This window comes from Paraphaeosphaeria sporulosa (assembly GCF_001642045.1).
Source record: "Paraphaeosphaeria sporulosa strain AP3s5-JAC2a unplaced genomic scaffold CC84scaffold_5, whole genome shotgun sequence".
Classification (NCBI taxonomy): domain Eukaryota; kingdom Fungi; phylum Ascomycota; class Dothideomycetes; order Pleosporales; family Didymosphaeriaceae; genus Paraphaeosphaeria; species Paraphaeosphaeria sporulosa.
The window spans coordinates 142,415-160,106 of NW_017253364.1; the positions used below are offsets into that span (position 1 = coordinate 142,415).

At 53.2% G+C, this 17,692-nt stretch overlaps 5 protein-coding genes across 5 annotated transcripts; all 5 read right to left on the reverse strand.

Annotated features, from left to right (window-relative positions):
• Positions 1-157: 157 nt before the first annotated feature.
• CC84DRAFT_1186673 (NAD(P)-binding protein) lies at positions 158-1,496 on the reverse strand (the record flags this gene model as incomplete). The annotated part of the gene is made up of 5 exons (XM_018180873.1): positions 158-468; positions 551-605; positions 653-804; positions 897-989; positions 1,403-1,496. The coding sequence occupies 5 exons, from the start codon at positions 1,494-1,496 to the stop codon at positions 158-160; spliced, it is 705 nt and encodes a 234-aa protein (XP_018035761.1).
• CC84DRAFT_1205211 (phosphoglycerate mutase-like protein) lies at positions 1,475-4,523 on the reverse strand (the record flags this gene model as incomplete). The annotated part of the gene is made up of 4 exons (XM_018181956.1): positions 1,475-2,569; positions 2,625-3,136; positions 3,212-3,344; positions 3,470-4,523. The coding sequence occupies 4 exons, from the start codon at positions 4,521-4,523 to the stop codon at positions 1,575-1,577; spliced, it is 2,694 nt and encodes an 897-aa protein (XP_018035762.1). The 3' UTR covers positions 1,475-1,574.
• Positions 4,524-5,022: 499 nt separating this feature from the next.
• CC84DRAFT_1186676 (beta-d-glucoside glucohydrolase D) lies at positions 5,023-7,478 on the reverse strand (the record flags this gene model as incomplete). Its single annotated transcript, XM_018180874.1, has 2 exons — positions 5,023-7,331; positions 7,382-7,478. 2 exons carry the CDS (start codon positions 7,476-7,478, stop codon positions 5,023-5,025), a joined length of 2,406 nt encoding a protein of 801 aa, XP_018035763.1.
• Positions 7,479-10,156: 2,678 nt separating this feature from the next.
• Positions 10,157-10,555, reverse strand: CC84DRAFT_1243616 (uncharacterized protein; the record flags this gene model as incomplete). The annotated part of the gene is made up of 1 exon (XM_018184122.1): positions 10,157-10,555. One exon carries the CDS (start codon positions 10,553-10,555, stop codon positions 10,157-10,159), a length of 399 nt encoding a protein of 132 aa, XP_018035764.1.
• A 4,698-nt stretch (positions 10,556-15,253) lies between these two features.
• CC84DRAFT_1205214 (5-aminolevulinate synthase-like protein) lies at positions 15,254-17,430 on the reverse strand. The gene is made up of 2 exons (XM_018181957.1): positions 16,976-17,430; positions 15,254-16,897 (listed from the first exon to the last, which is right to left on the reverse strand). The coding sequence occupies exons 1-2, from the start codon at positions 17,304-17,306 to the stop codon at positions 15,378-15,380; spliced, it is 1,851 nt and encodes a 616-aa protein (XP_018035765.1). The 5' UTR covers positions 17,307-17,430; the 3' UTR covers positions 15,254-15,377.
• Positions 17,431-17,692: the final 262 nt, after the last annotated feature.

Genomic DNA, 17,692 nt, shown 5'->3' on the forward strand with positions numbered 1-17,692 from the left:
CGCACATTATATGAAAATATGTACTATGACATCGTCGGCATTTTGCTCAGTCCCCTGCCGTTCAAGACGACCAAGTATCCCTGTTCCGGAGCAAGCCATATAATTACTAGTGGAAGGGACGACTTACGAACAACCATTGAGGGAAGCATGGAATCAATCACTTGACCACAATTGAATTCGCACCTTTGAAGATACTCCCACTGGCACCACGGAGCACATCATCGGCGACCTCCTCAGCAACCTTAGCTGTTGGCATGAACGAGAATTCCACATCCTTCGCAAATTCTTTCTCCAGAGGTGTGTAGTATGACCCTTCGGGCAACTGCCCAGGCGCCAGTCTGTTTGTGGTACTATTGGATGTCACGTTCCCCGCCACAAGAGTGATCACCTTGACGTTCAATGGCGCGAGTTCCATGCAAAGCGTCTCGGAGTACTGACCTAGAGCCGCTTTGGACGCGTTGTATGGGGCTGCAAGAGATAGTGTTCTTACGTTCCGGTTGAGACGAAAGGCACTGAACGACAGGAAGATGGCTATTCAAGAAGTTCGCACTTTGGAGCGGAATGTACACAACACCAGCCCCACTTGCCACATTCACAATCGTTCTCTTTGCTCTGATCAACTTCTCCTTAACGCCTGGATCATCAACAACACATCCCAGTGATTCGCTTCAAACAACTCTCGCGCCTTCTCGATATCGATGTCTAACGCTGGCATGACGTATCGTACCCCAGCGTTGTTAATGAGCACATCGAGCCTGCCGCCTGCCGTTGCCTCTACTCCTTTCGCCGCAGCAGCCACGGACGCTGGCGATGTGACATCAAGCGAGAGAAGATGCACGTTTGGGGAGCGATGCGAGCTCTTGCATCTTGGAGACGGAGCGCGCAGTTGCGAAGACAGCGAGTGGCGCCTAGTTGTCGGAAGGCAAGGGTGAGGGCGGGGCCTATGCCGCCAGGGCTAGTGCCTGTGATAAGTACTGCTTTGGACGGCACTGTGAGCTTTGTGGTAATGTCGGGTATCTGAAAAAGGTGACAGGGGTAATTTAGTCATTGTGGTCGATGGCCTTGTTATGCGTGCAGTATGATCCCTACGGGCTTGCAACGCGGTATCCTATCTGGCTTAGCGTGACGGAACAGTTGAAAGACCAACAAAGTGCGATTGTGCTTGCGAGTTGAAGTGCTGAGTGATAACATCAGGAACCCCGTTCACAGAATCAGTAGCGTATAACGTAAAGTTGGTCTTGTCGATCAGACCGGTTGCGATTGCACAGGCTCAGACAGCTTGGTCCGATCCAGGCTCATGCTAGTTCGCCCGCGTGCAGAATTATCGGAACATGATTTCATTTGCAGCCAGACGAACCGTCAGCCGGTGTACAACGCCCAAAGATCATGTAACATGGCTTACAGCAATCATAGCGCCGATTGCTCAGCACTAGATCGGCAAGCGACGCTAGACATACACTAAGACGTAGGTAGTGTTCGTAGGGTATCCATTTCATTCGTTAATCTGCCGTACAAACCGTCGTAATCATCGTAACTAAATATGTATTCCTTGTGCTAGCGACCCATCACAAAACTTAAGCCTTGCTACCCGCGACCTCAGAGACCGGCGACGCCCTGGCACCACTCGGCTTCTTCGCAAGCCTGAACCCACCCAGCAACATGAACGCAGCCAGTGCGCCCAACACAACAGCAAGCGTGACCATTGCACCAATAACACCACCAATGGCAGCTGACATGTGGTTGCCACCGTCGTTGCTGCTCGCGTTCGCCGATCCATCAGTGCCATCCTGGGAGTACTGAGCACACCTTCCGGTAGTGTTGCCGCACTTGGTGCACCACTGCTCGGTGTTGTGGACAGCGAACTTGTTCAGGTTCTTGGAGAAGTCATTCCACGAGAGAGCTTCGTCGTTTCCGCCGAAGAGCGGGTACACGGCGGGCTCGCTGGCATTGGAAGCAGTGCCATTGTGGAAAAGGAAGCGCACCTGGAGGTCGTCTGTCGCGGGGAATCCGTTCGAGGTGTCGGCGTTAGTGAAAAGCTCAAATACCATGGACGAAGCGTAGTCAGTGACACCGTAGAAGGTCTCGTTGGCGTGGGGTAGGTCGACAAGGCCAAAGAAGGAGAGGAATGTAGCGTAGGCACCGAATTGGACACCGAACTTGTTGGCGCTCGAGCCGGACTGGCCGGATTTGATGGTGGAGTTCATATACTTGAGAACTTCACCTGCGAGCTGCATACCCGAGATGGCACGGATGTCGTCGGATGCATTATATGCAAGACCGTACTCGTGGGCGTCGGCCAAAGTGCGGAGCTGGAAAAGGGTCTCTTCCGTGAGGACATCCGACGAGGGGATAGAGGAGTTGTGGATCTCGGCCACATTGATCAGATCATAGATTACATAGGCGTTCTTAAAAGAGACATCTTTCTCGTCGAAAGTGGCGTTCACAACAGGAACGAGCGACTTGTAAAAGTCCGTGGTCTTGCTCAAGAGGTCATTGTACTCTGCGCTGGTGAAGAAGGCATTGGAGCTTGTCTTAGCATTGGCGCAAGAGGATGCATCCTGGAGCCAGCCTGTAGGTAGAAATCAGCGAGATGCAAGACTGAGGACTCCATTTCCTCGACCCACCGTTGTCTTCACTGCCGGAGCCGGTTTCGACCGTGTTGATGGGAATCAATTGGTATCCATCCATGGGAGATTGAACGTCGCTGCCATTGGCAAGAGTCTGCACCTGCTGGTAAGGAGGGTAGAGACCTTGCAAAAAACCTTGCGCCGAGTTTTGTAGCACATTGTCCACAGGCGCAGTCACGGCAAGCTGGGTGAGCCTGACGATGTCCTCGTTCATTCCTTTGATCTTGGAGTTGCCGGTGAGGTACCTAGATCGGTAGTACTGACCGGACGTGTAGACCTGCTCATAACCCAAAGCAGTGAGGTTGGTCGGCGCCAATGACTTAGGAGTGCGGTCACCATGACGGTGGAACATGTAAGCTCCCAATACAGTCTCTGCGGCTTCAGTTGAAGCGACGGCAGACGCCAGAGCAACAGCACTAGTGAACTTCATCTTGACGACCTGCGGAGATGGGCACAAAGTAGAGGAGGTGAAAATGCTAGACAAAGGCGACAGGCGGAGGAGCAGTATTCTTATGAAGAGTCAGTCAGCCAGGCCGGTTGCCGGAGATGGTTCGTATTTCCATCGCATAGCTTCGACTTCGTACACGCCGAGCCAATGGCATGCGGCGACATGTAGCGGGGTAAGGAAGAGCTTCCAAAAGTCGCTTGGTACGTGCAGTGTTGGGATGGGCCGGAAAGTGGGGGTTAGGCTCGAAACCACTTCGGCTGCAACTGCCACTGGACATGACGATTGAGTTGTCAGGTCTAGATATGCGCGATTATCGAATGGCATGCTTACGTGTGGCTGCAAACGGTTTACTGATAGCCCAGTCAACCGTGCTCTTCACCATACAGTATCTCACAGACGCCGCCTATTGGCACGTCCATGACCGCGTCTGTGCTGACGCTCCAAAAGCTCTTCCAGTCAGCCTTTTCCGCGGAACTCCACCGGTATGCCGATATCGAATCTCTTCGCCCGCTTGTCACACTGGCTCGCCCAGCAGTCTGTGCCTGCCTTGAGACCGACGGCTGGCCCCGAACGATAGCTCCAGTCCGTTTGTCGACCAACGCTATCTGAGCCGCCTCATCGACAAGATTCTCACAGCTGCTCATTGGGAGCGTGAGATAGCCCGTATTGTAGCTTGCGAGTGCGACATAGATGTACACCACCAGGGCGACCAGCCAGCAGGGTACAGCGAGGGCCCACCAGCGGTTGGGATAATAATGAATGCCCATCTGCTGCAGCAGCGGAGACGGTACGTAGGCCCACACAATGTACAAAAAGAAGGCTGCAGAGCTAGCGAGGTATAGCGCGAAACCATAGTACTCGTAAGTGGGCACTTTGGGAGACGCCCGAGGCACCAATGGCGCGTGTCGTGCAGATTTTGTGATACTGGCGAGGTTTGCCGTAGATGCAAGCATGCTGGTGCCGGGCGGCACGTCAACATCAGACGAATCGGGCGTCGTACGTCGCGATGTCGTCGTGCTGAACGAAGGTCGCAAGAGCGACGTTAACGAAGGAGACGGCGGCAGCGGAACCGGAGGCCTATTGTAAAATGGCGGATAGAGTGTGCTGGATGCGTGCGGGAGCTGCGAATATGAACGCGACGCGAACAATCGACGGCGTGCTGAAGGCGCATCGGCTACCTCGTCCGACTGGGATTCTTCTGACTCTCCCGAACCAAGCATCAACTCGTCCTCATCCTCATCCTCGCTCTCGTCTTCGTCCTCGTTACCATCGTTGGCACATGTCGGCGCTGCCGGGGACGTGCGCGGGGCAAGTGAAGGCAGGATCGCGGGCAGCTCCGGCTCAACAGGTGGCTTCTCGCTGGCTGGTGACCGCAGAGTAGGAAGATTTGGTGTTGATAGCGACTGGAGGCCAGCAGGGAGCGGCTTGCTTCCTCTTTTTGGTGACATGATGTTGAAAGAAGCACGCAATAGCCGGCGTCGTGTCGTGTCGCATGCATTGGTGGCTTGGAAATGGAAACGCCATCGTCCTGCTCTTTCATTGGTCCGTGCCCGCGAACACCTGTTCATGCACTTTCTGTCTGCCCTTTTGTAGAAATCGGAAAGAAGGCTCGACAAAAAGGTCTTATCCGTTTTGACGCGTGTTCACTGAAACAGCTTTCTTTAGAGTACTTTAGTAGAAGAGCAAGGTACCAACGCCTGTTTCCGTACGTGATGGCTTTATCATACAACCCATCACTTTTGCCCATGTTAATTTGACTTGTAGGCAACCAAATACTAGATTGACGTCTACATCTCCCAGAATCGATATGGAGTGGTTTAAAAGTAAACATCAGGTTTCCACTCCGTTCATGGACGAATTTCAATATATGTACACAGAAGCAGAGCTTTGCACACCCACCAACCCTCTTCTACCGACTATTAATATCCTACGCAGACACTGACTGCCTTAAACAGTGACCTTCACGCTATCCTTGCTATCACGCGAGTTCGAGCTCACATGAAACGTGTAGTCGCCCTTCGCAATCGCCCAATCCTGAGCTACAACGTCCCAATAACTGATATCTTTGCGGCGCACCTCAAAAGTGACTTGGGTCGAAGCACCCGGCTCAAGAGTGACCTTCTTGAAGCCGCGCAGCTGCTTAGGAGGTTGATCTGCGGCAGACGGGTACTCGACGTAGAGTTGGGTGACTTCTGCACCTGCGAGGTTGCCTGTGTTGGACAGGGTGAAATCAATGCTAACCACGCTGTCGAAAAGGTCGGACTTTCCACCAAGGGTAGCGGTGCCCGTAGGGTATGTGCTGGCCAACGCGGCCGAGTCAGTGCTGTTGATTTGAGCCCCGGAGTACTCGAACGAAGTATAGGAAAGGCCATATCCGAACGGGTAGCGGACAGTTTTGTTGTACTTGTCAAAGTGCCTGTAGTCGATGTATACGCCCTCGTCGTAGTTACAGTCGGCATCGTAGCAGATCCTTACAGGATAGTCACTCTCGTTCTTTGCGATGGTGTTGATGAGTCTGCCGCTTGGGTTAACGTCGCCGTAGAGCACGTCGGCAATGGCATTTCCAGACTCCTGGCCAAGGTATCCACCATACAAGACGGCAGTGACATTCTCGTTGTCGATCCAAGCCTCCAAGAGACGCGGACCTTGAGTGTTGATGACGACGATGGTGTTATTACACTCCGAAGCGACGGTCGTGACCATAATATCTTGGTCGTCGTTAAAGAGCTCGGTGCGGTCGGCACCTTCGCCAGAGAAGGAGTTCAAGAAGACAATGCATGCTTCAGAGACTGACGCGTAGTTGGTAAACGAGGGCGACACAGAAGTACCGGACTGGCCAATGCCAACGGCCCCTCCGCCTCCACCTACGTTAGCTCCACCACCCATACCACCAGCGGTGGAGTTGCCGCCGGCGGTCGAATTTGTTGCAGTCGGGGCCGAGCCACCATCCATACCTCCTCCCGTGCCGCCGCCCATGCCTCCAGAGCTAGATGAGTATGTGTCGTTCATAACCCACCACAGCATCGCTCCGTCTGCAATGGTTCGGTTCATGATGCTTTGGTAAGGTGTACTGATGTAGCTGAGCGACAGCTGAGCAGATCCAGATCCCGATACCAAATGACCTTGGTAGGTCGGTCCGTCGGTGCCCTGAACACTGAACGCCATGTTAGGCCCTGCCATAGCAGGTCCAGCATGGGCGCCAAAGATACTGACAGTGCGTGGCTTGTCAAGCGGGAGACCAGCACCTGAAGAGTTGGAGTTCTTCAGTAGAACGAGGGAGGCTGCGCCGATTTCGCGGATGAGGCTACTGTGGTTGGCTCGTACGTCGCGGTATTCGGTAGCGTCGGCCTGTGATGGGAAGTTACCATCATCCAGACCAACGAAGTAGTACGGAATGATGTTGCGAATAGCCATGTCATCGAGACGATCTTGTGTAAGGGAGCCATTGGCAATGCCTGCAGTGATGGTCGACTCCGACCACAGGCTAGAGGATCCGTAGTCAGATCCACCGTTAGCAGCTCCAAACGCTGAAGTTTGGCCTCCGACGTCAGGCCAGACCATCCCGGGGAAACCAAGCTCATCCTTGAGAAGCTCGTTAAGAAGGCGGTTGTTCTCGCAAGAGTACGTGTCGTTGGCACGGTTCATCGCGCACATGACTGCAGACATTCCCGATCGCACGGCGTCTGCAAATGGCCAGAGGTATAGTTCGTGGATCGTCTTGTCGTCAGCATTGCTGGAGTATGAAATAGTGGTGGAGCCACCAAGTTGCGCGGTGCGATTTGTTTCCTGCTCGTTGAGCAAGAAGTGACGGCCTCCAGCAATAACGCCAGCGGAGTTCATGCCGGCAATGGCCTGGCCAAGAATAAGTCCAGAAAGGTACGGGTCTGGCGACATGGCCTCCGCCTGACGGCCGCCCCAAGGTGTGCGGCCTAATGGCCCTCCCTCAGGGCCTGAGATAAGCGCGTAACCTCTACCATAGAATTCGTCTCCGGATGCCTTGGCTTCCGCGCGAACCATATTGAGGTCCCAGGTCATTGAGAGCGCGTTGCCCGAACTGAATCCAGAGACGAAGTAGTCGTTGTTCATGCCTGCGAAAGCATCCTTGCTCGTGTATGCGGTCCACGAGACATTGGAAGCTGATGAAGAATTCGACGTGACATCACCTGCGGTGATGACAGAGATCTTCTGGGAGTTGGTCAATTGAGCGACTAGAGCTTTGGCCTTGCTGTAAGCTTCAGCGAAATTGCCTAGGCGTTCTACAGATGGAGTTTAGCCGAGTAGTGGCCTCAGTAGAATAATTTCCTACCGGAGTCTGACGACAGAAGCCCAGAGGAGCTGTTTGATGCCCCTAGGACGCGAGCTGCAAGCGCTGAGGTGATAACGAACGAGGAAACGACCCTCATGATTGAGGTACGAAGAAGAAAATGATCAGCGAAAGAATGTGGAAGCGAATGGACAGCCCTGTGTGAGTGAGTACAGATATATTCACGACTACAGCAACATATTAGATATACAGTAGATCGCGAAAAGATGCGCCTCGGTCGCATCTCAAGCTGACGCGTTTGACAAAGTAGGTCGGTCGCCCACGGCCACCGGGATTCCCGCTGAACGGCCTCGAAGCCAATCCTACGATGGTGCCTATTGTAGATCATGGATGGTCGTGAGCCGTGACATAGCGATCATTGGTCAGCCAGCCGTTGGATCCACAAGCAACGTCAAGCTTTGGAGCTCTGCGGCTCTGTCCCTAGATAGCCGAACACGAGAATATGACGCATTCCGATGGCGGCTATCGCAGATGGGCACTAAGGCTTGTTTCGAAACAAGATTATGGCAGTCGCCGTGGATTGGTGGTTTGAAAATTTAGATCAAGGACGAAGGTGACGAGTCGCCCGGCATTTCCGCCGGAAAATCCAAGATCTGTGCTTGCGCGGCCACCCCCACTCATCGGGAGCTGTCAAGGCGAAGAGATGGAAGCCCTTTTCATTGCCGGTTTCGCATCGCATGCCGAATTGATAAGGAGGAACAATGCGATGAGTTGAAAGGGTTGTTGGATGTTTTGTTGATGGCTGTTGAGCGGCCGTGGGAGGCTATTTCATCCAAGGCTAGGGCATGCCAGACGTGAGTACCACTAGCACTGACAGTAGCGAATCGTGTCGGAACGTATAGAAATCCAAAAGATCGCTGGTCTCGATGGATATAGCGTTTGACTGGATTTCCAAGGTGTGAGCTTGCGTGCACCAGCGACATCCGAATCGTGTCATAAATGGCGATGCACGTTCGAATTGTGCCTTTCTTAGGACTTACGGTACTATGGACTTGGTCTGTAATTATGGATTGGAAGGCCAATCGTTTCCCTGCTCGAGATCTCATCGATATTGAACCCCGACTCGGGTTTCTCAACTGGTTCCGAGGAGAAAGAGCAATGCAATTCCCCGTCAAACATTCTTTCCTGTACAACGCCCCATTGTACCTGCTTCCAGCGCATATCCTGCTCTGTAAAGGTTGCATGACACGCGGCGCTGATGACCAGGCTGCATGACGCCGCGAAGGGTATTCTCAATTTCATGCGCCTGCGTCCCACTAGTCCAACACCAAGTACATCGCGAAGAAATTGACGCACAGGACTAGGAAACTAATGCGGGAGATTCCCAACCCCGAAATGGACTCCGACTGGAGAAGCTTGCCCTCACGGTTATAGACGTCAATTTGGACGAGGTAGATGCTTTGCGAGAGGAGCCTAAGTGGTATCAGCCTTGCGTCCTAGGTAGCACGTGCGTGCATACCAATGGAATCCTCCACTCAGAGCCAATAGCGGTAAAGGAAATCGTAGAGACAGTTGCAGAAAGTAGGTGCCCCGTTGTTGGTGAAGTGGTTTTGTTATTCGCAGACCTTTGCACGAGGACCCAACTCGTATGCGCCGGCCCTGCCAAAGTTGAATAGTTAGCATATGAAGAGATAAGACTTCCACAAAGGGAAGCAGTGCTTAGGCTTATAGGTATTGATGACAGAATATCTGTGAGTCTCTGTAGTGCTGAGTATGTCACCCTCGAAGCTCACGAACACATAGCTTCCTTTCGTGCTGTGAATATATGGGTACTCCCTGGTTCAAGGTTAGCTAACATTCTTGATCAATGCCACTATGAGGAGATACTTACTATAGAAGTGCATTTGCTATTGATAGCAAAATAGCAGAATGACAGCACAATCCGCAGGGAATTGGCTATCTAAGCAACGAGTAACGTATCGCCTGAACCATCTGACTCAGAGGTCGGCGACTCGCTAAGAAGCGATCGAATTGCCTCCTCTTTGGACATACGATGAGCGGCCTCGGCAGTGATGGCCACCTTGCTGAAGATGCAAAAACTTTACTGTCGTTGGGCCGCGGTTTTCTACGAAAGAGGCGGCGGCGTCTCCGAGTGTCACCATGAAGTCAGTCTTCTCCACGTATAAAACCCAAAGCTTAATGCTGGGCTTGACCGTGCTGCATACTATGACAATCATAAGGAAGCTCTTGCTCAGTTGTATACGGCTTTTGGTTGGAACGTCAATCCCACAACCAGCAACAACACTGGCATATATTCTGCCATTCGTTGAGTCATGTATATCGGAACCTACATTGGTGACGTCGATCCAGTCTGTGATGTTGAGTACAATCTCGCTGAGAGGAATTTCTATTGGACCAGTCAGCTTGAAGTCATTTGGTAGACCATCCTTACTGACGTTAAGATTGGTGGTGCTGGTCAAGTTGATGTACGAAGCGTGATTGCCAACGGAGAGGATAAGGTCGCCAAAATTGACGGTAGGTGATAGGTATTCCGCCTGCCACTGACCGTTTGGAAACCGTTTAAAACATGAGTCGCGGTCGAGAGATGATGTATTCGTGGTGTTAGATGCTATGAGACTGACGTTGAACTCGTCCGTTGCTGCGGCGTAGTTAGCAGAAGAGTTGTGACTAACAAGATCAGGACGCATGTTAGGTCAGGACGCATTTTCCCCGCGAGTACAGGAGCACCAGCAACAAATGTAGCGGACCGGAAAACAGTACCATGAATGCGCATAGAATCTTCCTCCTCCAGGATATTCAATGTCTTCTGAAGTTGTGAATAGGAAGGACACCAATGTCGAACCATTTCCCTTTCCTATGCTCTCTGTCGACCCCTGCCCGTGTAGGCGAGCTTAAGACGTGCATAATGTAGTTGTTTGCACTCAAAAACAAAGTACTGAGTACGTTAATGACAATGTGAATTGCACTGCTGAGTCGAGACATGCGCTGAGGGTCAGAGGAGAAAGGCTCTGCGAAGCCTTCCTTGAAGCCCGATCCCTTAGTGGCCGCAACGATCAACACCACAATGTTAAAGTATAGGATAGAAGCTAACATGCAGCTGCCGATCAGGACACCCATGCGCCAGCCATGATAACGTGTGCTTGCCTTGTATGACCTAAGCCGTGTGTCGAGGCGACAAAAAGGTTCTGTGCACATTTGCACTAACGAGTTCGTTTTAGTGAACGAAGAGTTCGACTCGTTCCCCAACAAGTGTTGGTCGTCTGAGTCTGTCTCATATGATGTGTTTTTTTCTGGATGTATGAGTACCTAGATAGATGGTTTACCACGTGCAGCTTTCACATGGTCACTTACGGATAGGACTCCAGTTCTGCCCATGTCTCTTGCCGTGGATACAAGAGCGTCAGGTCTGCGCTTAAGGACCGAAGCGATGAGAGCCTAGATCGCTGGTGGAATGCAATGCCAGCCTGATCAGAGTCTATCATAGGTACGCCAAGCGTTGGCGGTCTTGGTGGCGGTCGCCTGCCATGCTTCACAATTTTTGTTGAAGACATTGCGGGTGTATCAGCGCATAGCGGAGAACTTATCTAAAGCGATATGTATGCATTGTGTTTTGTTGGCGCCAAAAGCAAAAAAGTGGCGGATGCGGCTGAAGTTCTGCATCCAATCCGATGGTCTCCACTGGGTGGCGTACAGGCGTAGATGCATGCATGTAGTGAGCGTGCAAGACAGGCTCCGCACTCCTAGCCAAATTTGGAATATGTTGCGTCGAAGAAGTCGTGAATTGTTCCGCATTCGTGTTGGCAGGATCGCTTGAGCCTGGTGGCTAGCACGCCCAACATGCCTGCTCCCAGTGCTAGCCTTGCTGGCATTTCCAACTCACACATGATTGATAGCTACACTGCGTGCTTTCAGCCTGCACGGCGTCCGAACTTTGTTCCAGACGAAGCATACGTACGGCAATGGAGACACGGATGGCCGCCTCGAAGTGGACGCCGTGGAGACAATCACCGAGCAGCAAGACCTCGTCATTCAAAGCAAAATTCGCGAACAATCTCAGCCCAACACGTGAGGACAAGCCGATGCAGAAGATTGGCGACTTCGAAATTCAGACTCAGACCGGTCGCAGCTTCGATTATCCTGAAAGCTGCATCTATTGCCATGCTACATCGCCCCCTCTCACCGCCAGAACAACCAGCCTACTTCCTCCGGGACCTGGTGCATATCCCATCTCATACCTCAAGCCCATCCGACTGATATGTTCGTTCCTCTCCTTTGTCGTGTGACCACCCAAATCTTTAAACATGTCCGCGAGGGACCCATCGCACAGGTACACCATATTGCCTGCAATCGTATCCGGCTTAACAGGCATGATCGGCTCCCGGTAGAAGTAAACAGAGATTAGAGCAAGCAGCATAAGGACTAAAATGGCGACCGAGATCCATGTGGAGACGTTGTATGCTGTCCATAAGGTCGCTGGGTTGAAAGGAATTGCGGATAGCGTTACGCAGAGCACTTCGGAGAGAAGACCGATGGCTGCTATGAGGGCGAGAAGGTAGTTCCCGCTCGATACGAAGGCGTGAACTCCGAGAACAGGATGTATGGGAGGTGAGACGAGAATGGACTCGCGGGCGGTTGCGTTGCTGCTGATGAGACGGCGGTAAGGTGCATAAAGTGCGATAGCTGAATTGTTAGTTAGTAGATACTCCGCATACGAGGTATCTAGGCAGCATACCGCGAAACAATCTAGCCCAAAACCAGGCGATGGCCACAGCTATAGATGTGAATAAGAATTTCACACCCATACTTTGGCCACTCATAAACCGCTCAAATCCCGTTTCGCCACCAGTATAGCGATATGTTATGATAACGGCAAGCAGAGCAGCAATGAAAATTGCTAGAGCAATGGCCGGAATCCTATGACCATGCCTCATCCCTGGTTGCTGGTCCAGTGCCCTTGTCGAGACCGTAGTGTACTGGTGCTTCTCGTCTGGGGTCGGAGGAACATATTCCGGGGCTGACATAGCTCCAATAATCGCCACAGTCATGTTGTTCTCGCCAACACCGCAAAAGGATTCGAGCCTGTAGTTATGTCCTTTGAGTGCCTTATTCAGATATGCGGGGTCTGTAGATATATATATCTCGCTGAACTCTTGCTGGACGTCGGGATCAGATAGCAGCGTTGCCAATCCTGCGATGCAGCGAGGGTCGGCAGATACACCGGTCTTCTTCCTCCAGAGGCTCAGAACCAAGACAATCTCGAAGAGGACCATGGCAGCGAGTGCTGCCTCGATGGCTCTTGCGGCGGGAAGGAAAACACTAATTCTGCCATTACATCCACCACTACAGTTGCCAACATACACGAACACAGCTTCCGGGGCCAAAGGTACGATAAGAGCCGCAAGCCAGGCGAGAGCGGTGCTGAGGACCACCGTCCACTGAATACGAAGGAGAGCCCATAGTGGCGCCAACAAATCATTGAAGTTTGCAGCTACCGATCTTTCTGCTGGTGCGCCACCAGGCGCGGCCATTTGATAGAACGGTTCCAGCGACTTGGTGGTCTCGCCGACCAAAGTCCACGGCAGAGCGAAGAACGTGGCGAGAATGACAGGCAGATATGCCCCAAGGAAGTACATAGGTACGCCGTTCACATACGTATCTTTCTCGCCACCAATAAGGTTGTTGATGAACGTATCCGTCTTTGAGCTACCTGTGGGTGTCGCAGTTGCAGGAATCGTTGCGATAAATGGTGTGCCCTTCGTTGTGATGAGAGTTGTGAACGCGGGTACGACTATGGTGGTTGGTTTGCCATTCACCGTAGCCACACTGCTTAGGAATATGCTAGGGCGAATGCTGTGTGTGATTCCCAGTCCTTTGCTTGTGACCACACTGTTCAAAAATTCGGTCGGGGCCGGTGCTGACACTATAGGCTCTGAGGTTGTTTGAAGGAACGCTTCTGATGCTGACACTGACGTTGCTGGTTCAGTAGGAGTAACCTGCAAGTATGAGTCGATCGCTTGAGTGCTTTCGATCTCGAAAGAGAGACTAGATTCGCTTGTCTGTAGCCAAGAATCTGGCGCTGGCGCAGAAGGTAGAAAGGTAGGTAGGTCACTCTCGTCTGCAGACGTGGTAGTAGTTTGTAGGAACTCATTCGGTGGCGGCGCGGAAGTGGCTGGTGCCTGGTTCTCATCTGAAGAGGACGTGGTTTGTAGGAATTCATCTGGTGGTTGTGCGGAAGGTGATACGGTTGGAAGATCGTCGGAAGAAGTAGAGGCTGTTTGCAGGAAAAGAGCTGGCGGTGGCGCAGAGGTTCCAGGTGCTTCAGTCTCTTCGGGAACAGTAGACGTCGCTGAGGGTTCTACTTCAATCTGCCGCCTCCGCATGTCGGGCGACACGTCTAGTGGATCCACGAACGGCACGTCGACTTTATCTGACTCGGCCCATCGAGAGTCCCTGATGGCTGATTAACCCTGAGTCTGGTTCGGGAAACGAATAGAGATCTTGACGTACCATGCATTGTGCACGCCAACCTCGCGACGTCCTACAAAGCTGTTGAAATCAACGTTAACAGAGCCGCCTTTGCGGTCCACCTTTGGCAACACACGACAGGCATATTCGACAAGTCCCAAAAGAACAATGGTTACTGCTAAAAGTGTAAGTAGGACTGCTTTGCGCAGTATTGTAGGCTTGAAGTCTTTGGAGTTGCCCATGATGCTATTCGCGCCAACGGATCTTCATGGGAGTGCATCTCACGTCTCCCATATACTTTTGCGGCGTACACAAGTCAAAATCGAACTCGCTGCTTTCAGCGAAATGGCTGTTCTCTACTGCAAGGTAGGTCCGATCGAGGCGCAACCCGTCCAGTAAGTGTTCGCGGTTAGCGAGCCGTAGTGGTCTGGCTACGGTACTTTCAGCTGGGCGCAGCTACGCCTTGTAGCACCCACGCTGAGGCTGAAGCCTGGAATCGCGGAACTTGCCTCAGGTCGGAGGGCTGTAAAAATGCGAAATGACAGGAATGGGTACGACAGCAAGTGCACATGAAATTGCCGAGCTCTGGGAAGAGGATGAGGCTTTCCGGAGGCCGGACTGTGGATGCGGCTGCTGAAAAGTTCAATAGCAACTCTACGTGCATGTTTGCGTGTCAAGTATCACGTGAAGGTTCGGGATGCTCGCCTTGTTGGTCTGATTTATCGCAGCTTCGGGATTTACATAGGTGAAATGGAAGTACAAGCAAGGACAACTCTTGTAGGTGGAAGGAACACTTGAAGTATTAGGGTGTTGGTACTGGACACGCTCCCCGCTAGCGCCTCCCAGGATCTCGGTACCCCCAGCGCTCACATGTGCTGCCACTGGCCAGCGCAGCTCATCCTCCAGCTTCGTACATTCGTATTCGTACTTCCGTATTTCCAGTGGCGAGACCCCACCGAACACCGCGAGGGTGCCTGTCAGCCTATGGAATGGTGGACCTACTTTCTGCTTTCGGCAATCCAGTAACAGTGTCGAGAACAGCGCCGTTGCCGCCGGGTAAGGACCGGTTAAGGGCCGGTTGTGAATCGGATCGGTCCGTCAGTACCGCTCTCTACGACGCAGATTCGCGTGGTCGGAAACACCGGCGATACAGTATCACGTTCGGAGCCTGAACTCGAGTTGCCTATGTCACTTCAGGAACGATCGTTAGAAATCAAACTGGCGGAAACCGTAGTGTATATCTGGTCCTCACGCTCCCACGAGAGGCTCCATTGGACACGATGAGACAATGGAGTAGTTACTGTGAGGCACCACGGCCGAGATTCGTGTGCTGTGAACACTGGCTTGTAAGATATTGCCGCACTCAAAGCATCCAGTACGTTCAATAGGGCTGACATCACATATATCATAAGACGTGAGAGTTGCACTAGCAAAAGGTGTTTCATTGATGTAATATGACGTGGCTCAACGCTCACCAGACCTCAAGAAGAAGGAGCGAACAGGTCTTCCCCGGCAACGACTGCTAAGAAACGGAGACAGAACCATGTTCGCCCTAAGCGGCAGCGCTGACAGCCTGTGCTGTAGCACGGTGTTCCTTCTCAAGGATGGCCTCGAGAATGTTGACGGCGCTACCGCCAGCCTTCATCTCCTTGAGAACGGTATCGACTTCGAGCTGCGAGTCGGTCCAGAGGTGCTCGGGCTCCTCGACGCCAGCCTCGCCGACGCCGATGAAGCCTCCCTCGGCAGCCCACTCGCTGGTGCGCTTGATGCCGAGCTCGTTCCAGACGCTGTCTACGGCTTCGACGAGATGGTCGCGGTATTCGCGGACGTGGCCCGGCGTGGGCGTGATGCGGAGACGCTCCTGGCCGACTGGGACAGTGGGGTAGTTGATGGCCTGGACATAGATGTCCCACTTCTCGAGGAGCATGTCACTAGCCTTCTTAGCGATCTCGGCATTGCCAACCAGCAACGGAATAATGTGGCTAGGGTTGGGAATAACAGGGATGTCCTTGGAGTTCAAAGCATCCTTGACTGCACGGGTGTGCAGCTGCTGAAGGCGCCTATCGCCCTGGTAGCTCGCCTGGTACTCAATGGCAGTCTTCGCACCTGCCATGGTCGCAGGCGGCAGCGAGGTGGTGAAGATGAATCCCGGGGCGAGCGAACGGATGGCGTCTACCATCTTCGCGGATCCGGCAATATAGCCACCAACGCATCCATATGCCTTGCCAAGAGTTCCGGTGATGATATCAATGCGGTCCATGACAGTGCCTTGCGGCCTGCCTGCTACGTGGGCTTCGTAGTCGAGGTGCTCAGCAACACCAGCTCCGTGTGGTCCGTACATGCCGACAGCATGGACTTCATCGAGGAAGGTGATAGCACCGTACTTCTCAGCTAGGTCGCAGATCTCCTCAATGGGTCCAATTGATCCACACATGCTATACACACTTTCGAACGCGATGATCTTGGGGTGTTCCGGTGGTATAGAGGCGAGCTTAGCTTCCAGGTCGGCCACATCGTTGTGCTTGAACACCAGTTTCTTAGCACCCGAATGGCGAATGCCCTGAATCATGGAGGCGTGGTTCAAGCTGTCGGACAGAATAACACAGTTGGGGAGCTTGCTGCCGAGAGTCGCAAGGGTGGCATCGTTGGCGACGTAGCAAGACGAGAAGACCAAGGCCGCCTCCTTTGCGTGCAGTTTCGCCAGAGTGCCTTCCAAAGCCACTGCGTGCTGGTTGTGACCAGAAATGTTTCTGGTGCCTCCAGCACCGGCGCCGTAGTTGTCGAGGGTCTCGTGCATTGTCTTAAGCACGTGCGGGTTGCGTCCCATGCCGAGATAGTCGTTGGAGCACCACACGGTGACTTTCTCCTCCTTCGAAGCCATGTGAGCACGGGGAAACTCCTTGGCGAGTCGATTGATGTTATTGAAGTAGCGGTACGACTTGTCCTTGTGCTTCTTGTCCAATTCATGCTGGTAGAAGCCATCGTAGTCGAATTTCGCAGCCGGGGGAGCAGGAGGGGTGACAGAGTGAGAAGCCGGAGTTGCGACCTTCTTCGCGGGAGTCGGGTAGGGTACTGTACGAGCGCAGTTAGTGACGCATTTCTTACGACAAGCGGCCTTTTTTCGCCGCTCATCCCCGGGAAAGAACCGACCTTGCTCGGAGCGCAGGCTCTCAATGTCGACGGCCTGGGCTTCCTTTGGTGTCGAGGTGTGCAGTCTAGCGCGGCTCACACGCGTGGAATAAGCCCGCGCGCCACCAAAGGCGCCCGCAAGAGCATTATTGCCGATGCGGGCGCTTTGGACGGCAAGCGCTTTGCCCATGATGGGGCAGCGCCTGGCCAGCACCTGCAGATTGGACATGCTGCCAGCGCCCGGCGAGACATGGTGCGAGGTCGCGGTCGTGGAAAGCGAGCGCAGCGTGGCGGGGGACGTCTTGGAGAGGAATGGGCACATGGACCGCGACTGGCGGAGAATTGACTCCATCGCGGCGAGGGGCGCAGTTGGGGAGCGCAAAACTGGACAACGGCGAGCGAGGGGATGTGTAGGTATGGAGAGCGTGCGAAGGGCGGTGAGAGGTATACGTATTGCGGGAGACGAGGTTTAAAGGCGTACGTGATGGACAGAAATCATTCCGAGCCGAGAGTCGCAGGCTAATAAAGCACGCCGGTCCTCAGCTTAGATTGTCCCGTCTTTGATTGGCTGCGCTCATTGAACCCTGCGCCGACCTCCAGCCGATTCCCAAATACTCTAGAGTAGCACGGCGAGGTCGAGATCATCAATGACTGCCGCAAGCCCCCGCTTTTGCCGACCATGACGAACGAAACAAGCAATCGTGCCGCAGGTGCCGACCGTCTACCTAGCGCTCTGCA

What these genes read in the sequence shown, in the direction of transcription:
- CC84DRAFT_1205214 (XM_018181957.1), bottom strand. Translation starts at nt 17,306, where the DNA reads ATGGAGTCAATTCTCCGCCAGTCGCGGTCCATGTGCCCATTCCTCTCC. An exon ending in GAGCCTGCGCTCCGAGCAAG is followed by an intron (nt 16,898 to 16,975) that starts GTCGGTTCTTTC and finishes GCGCTCGTACAG; the next exon opens with TACCCTACCCGACTCCCGCG.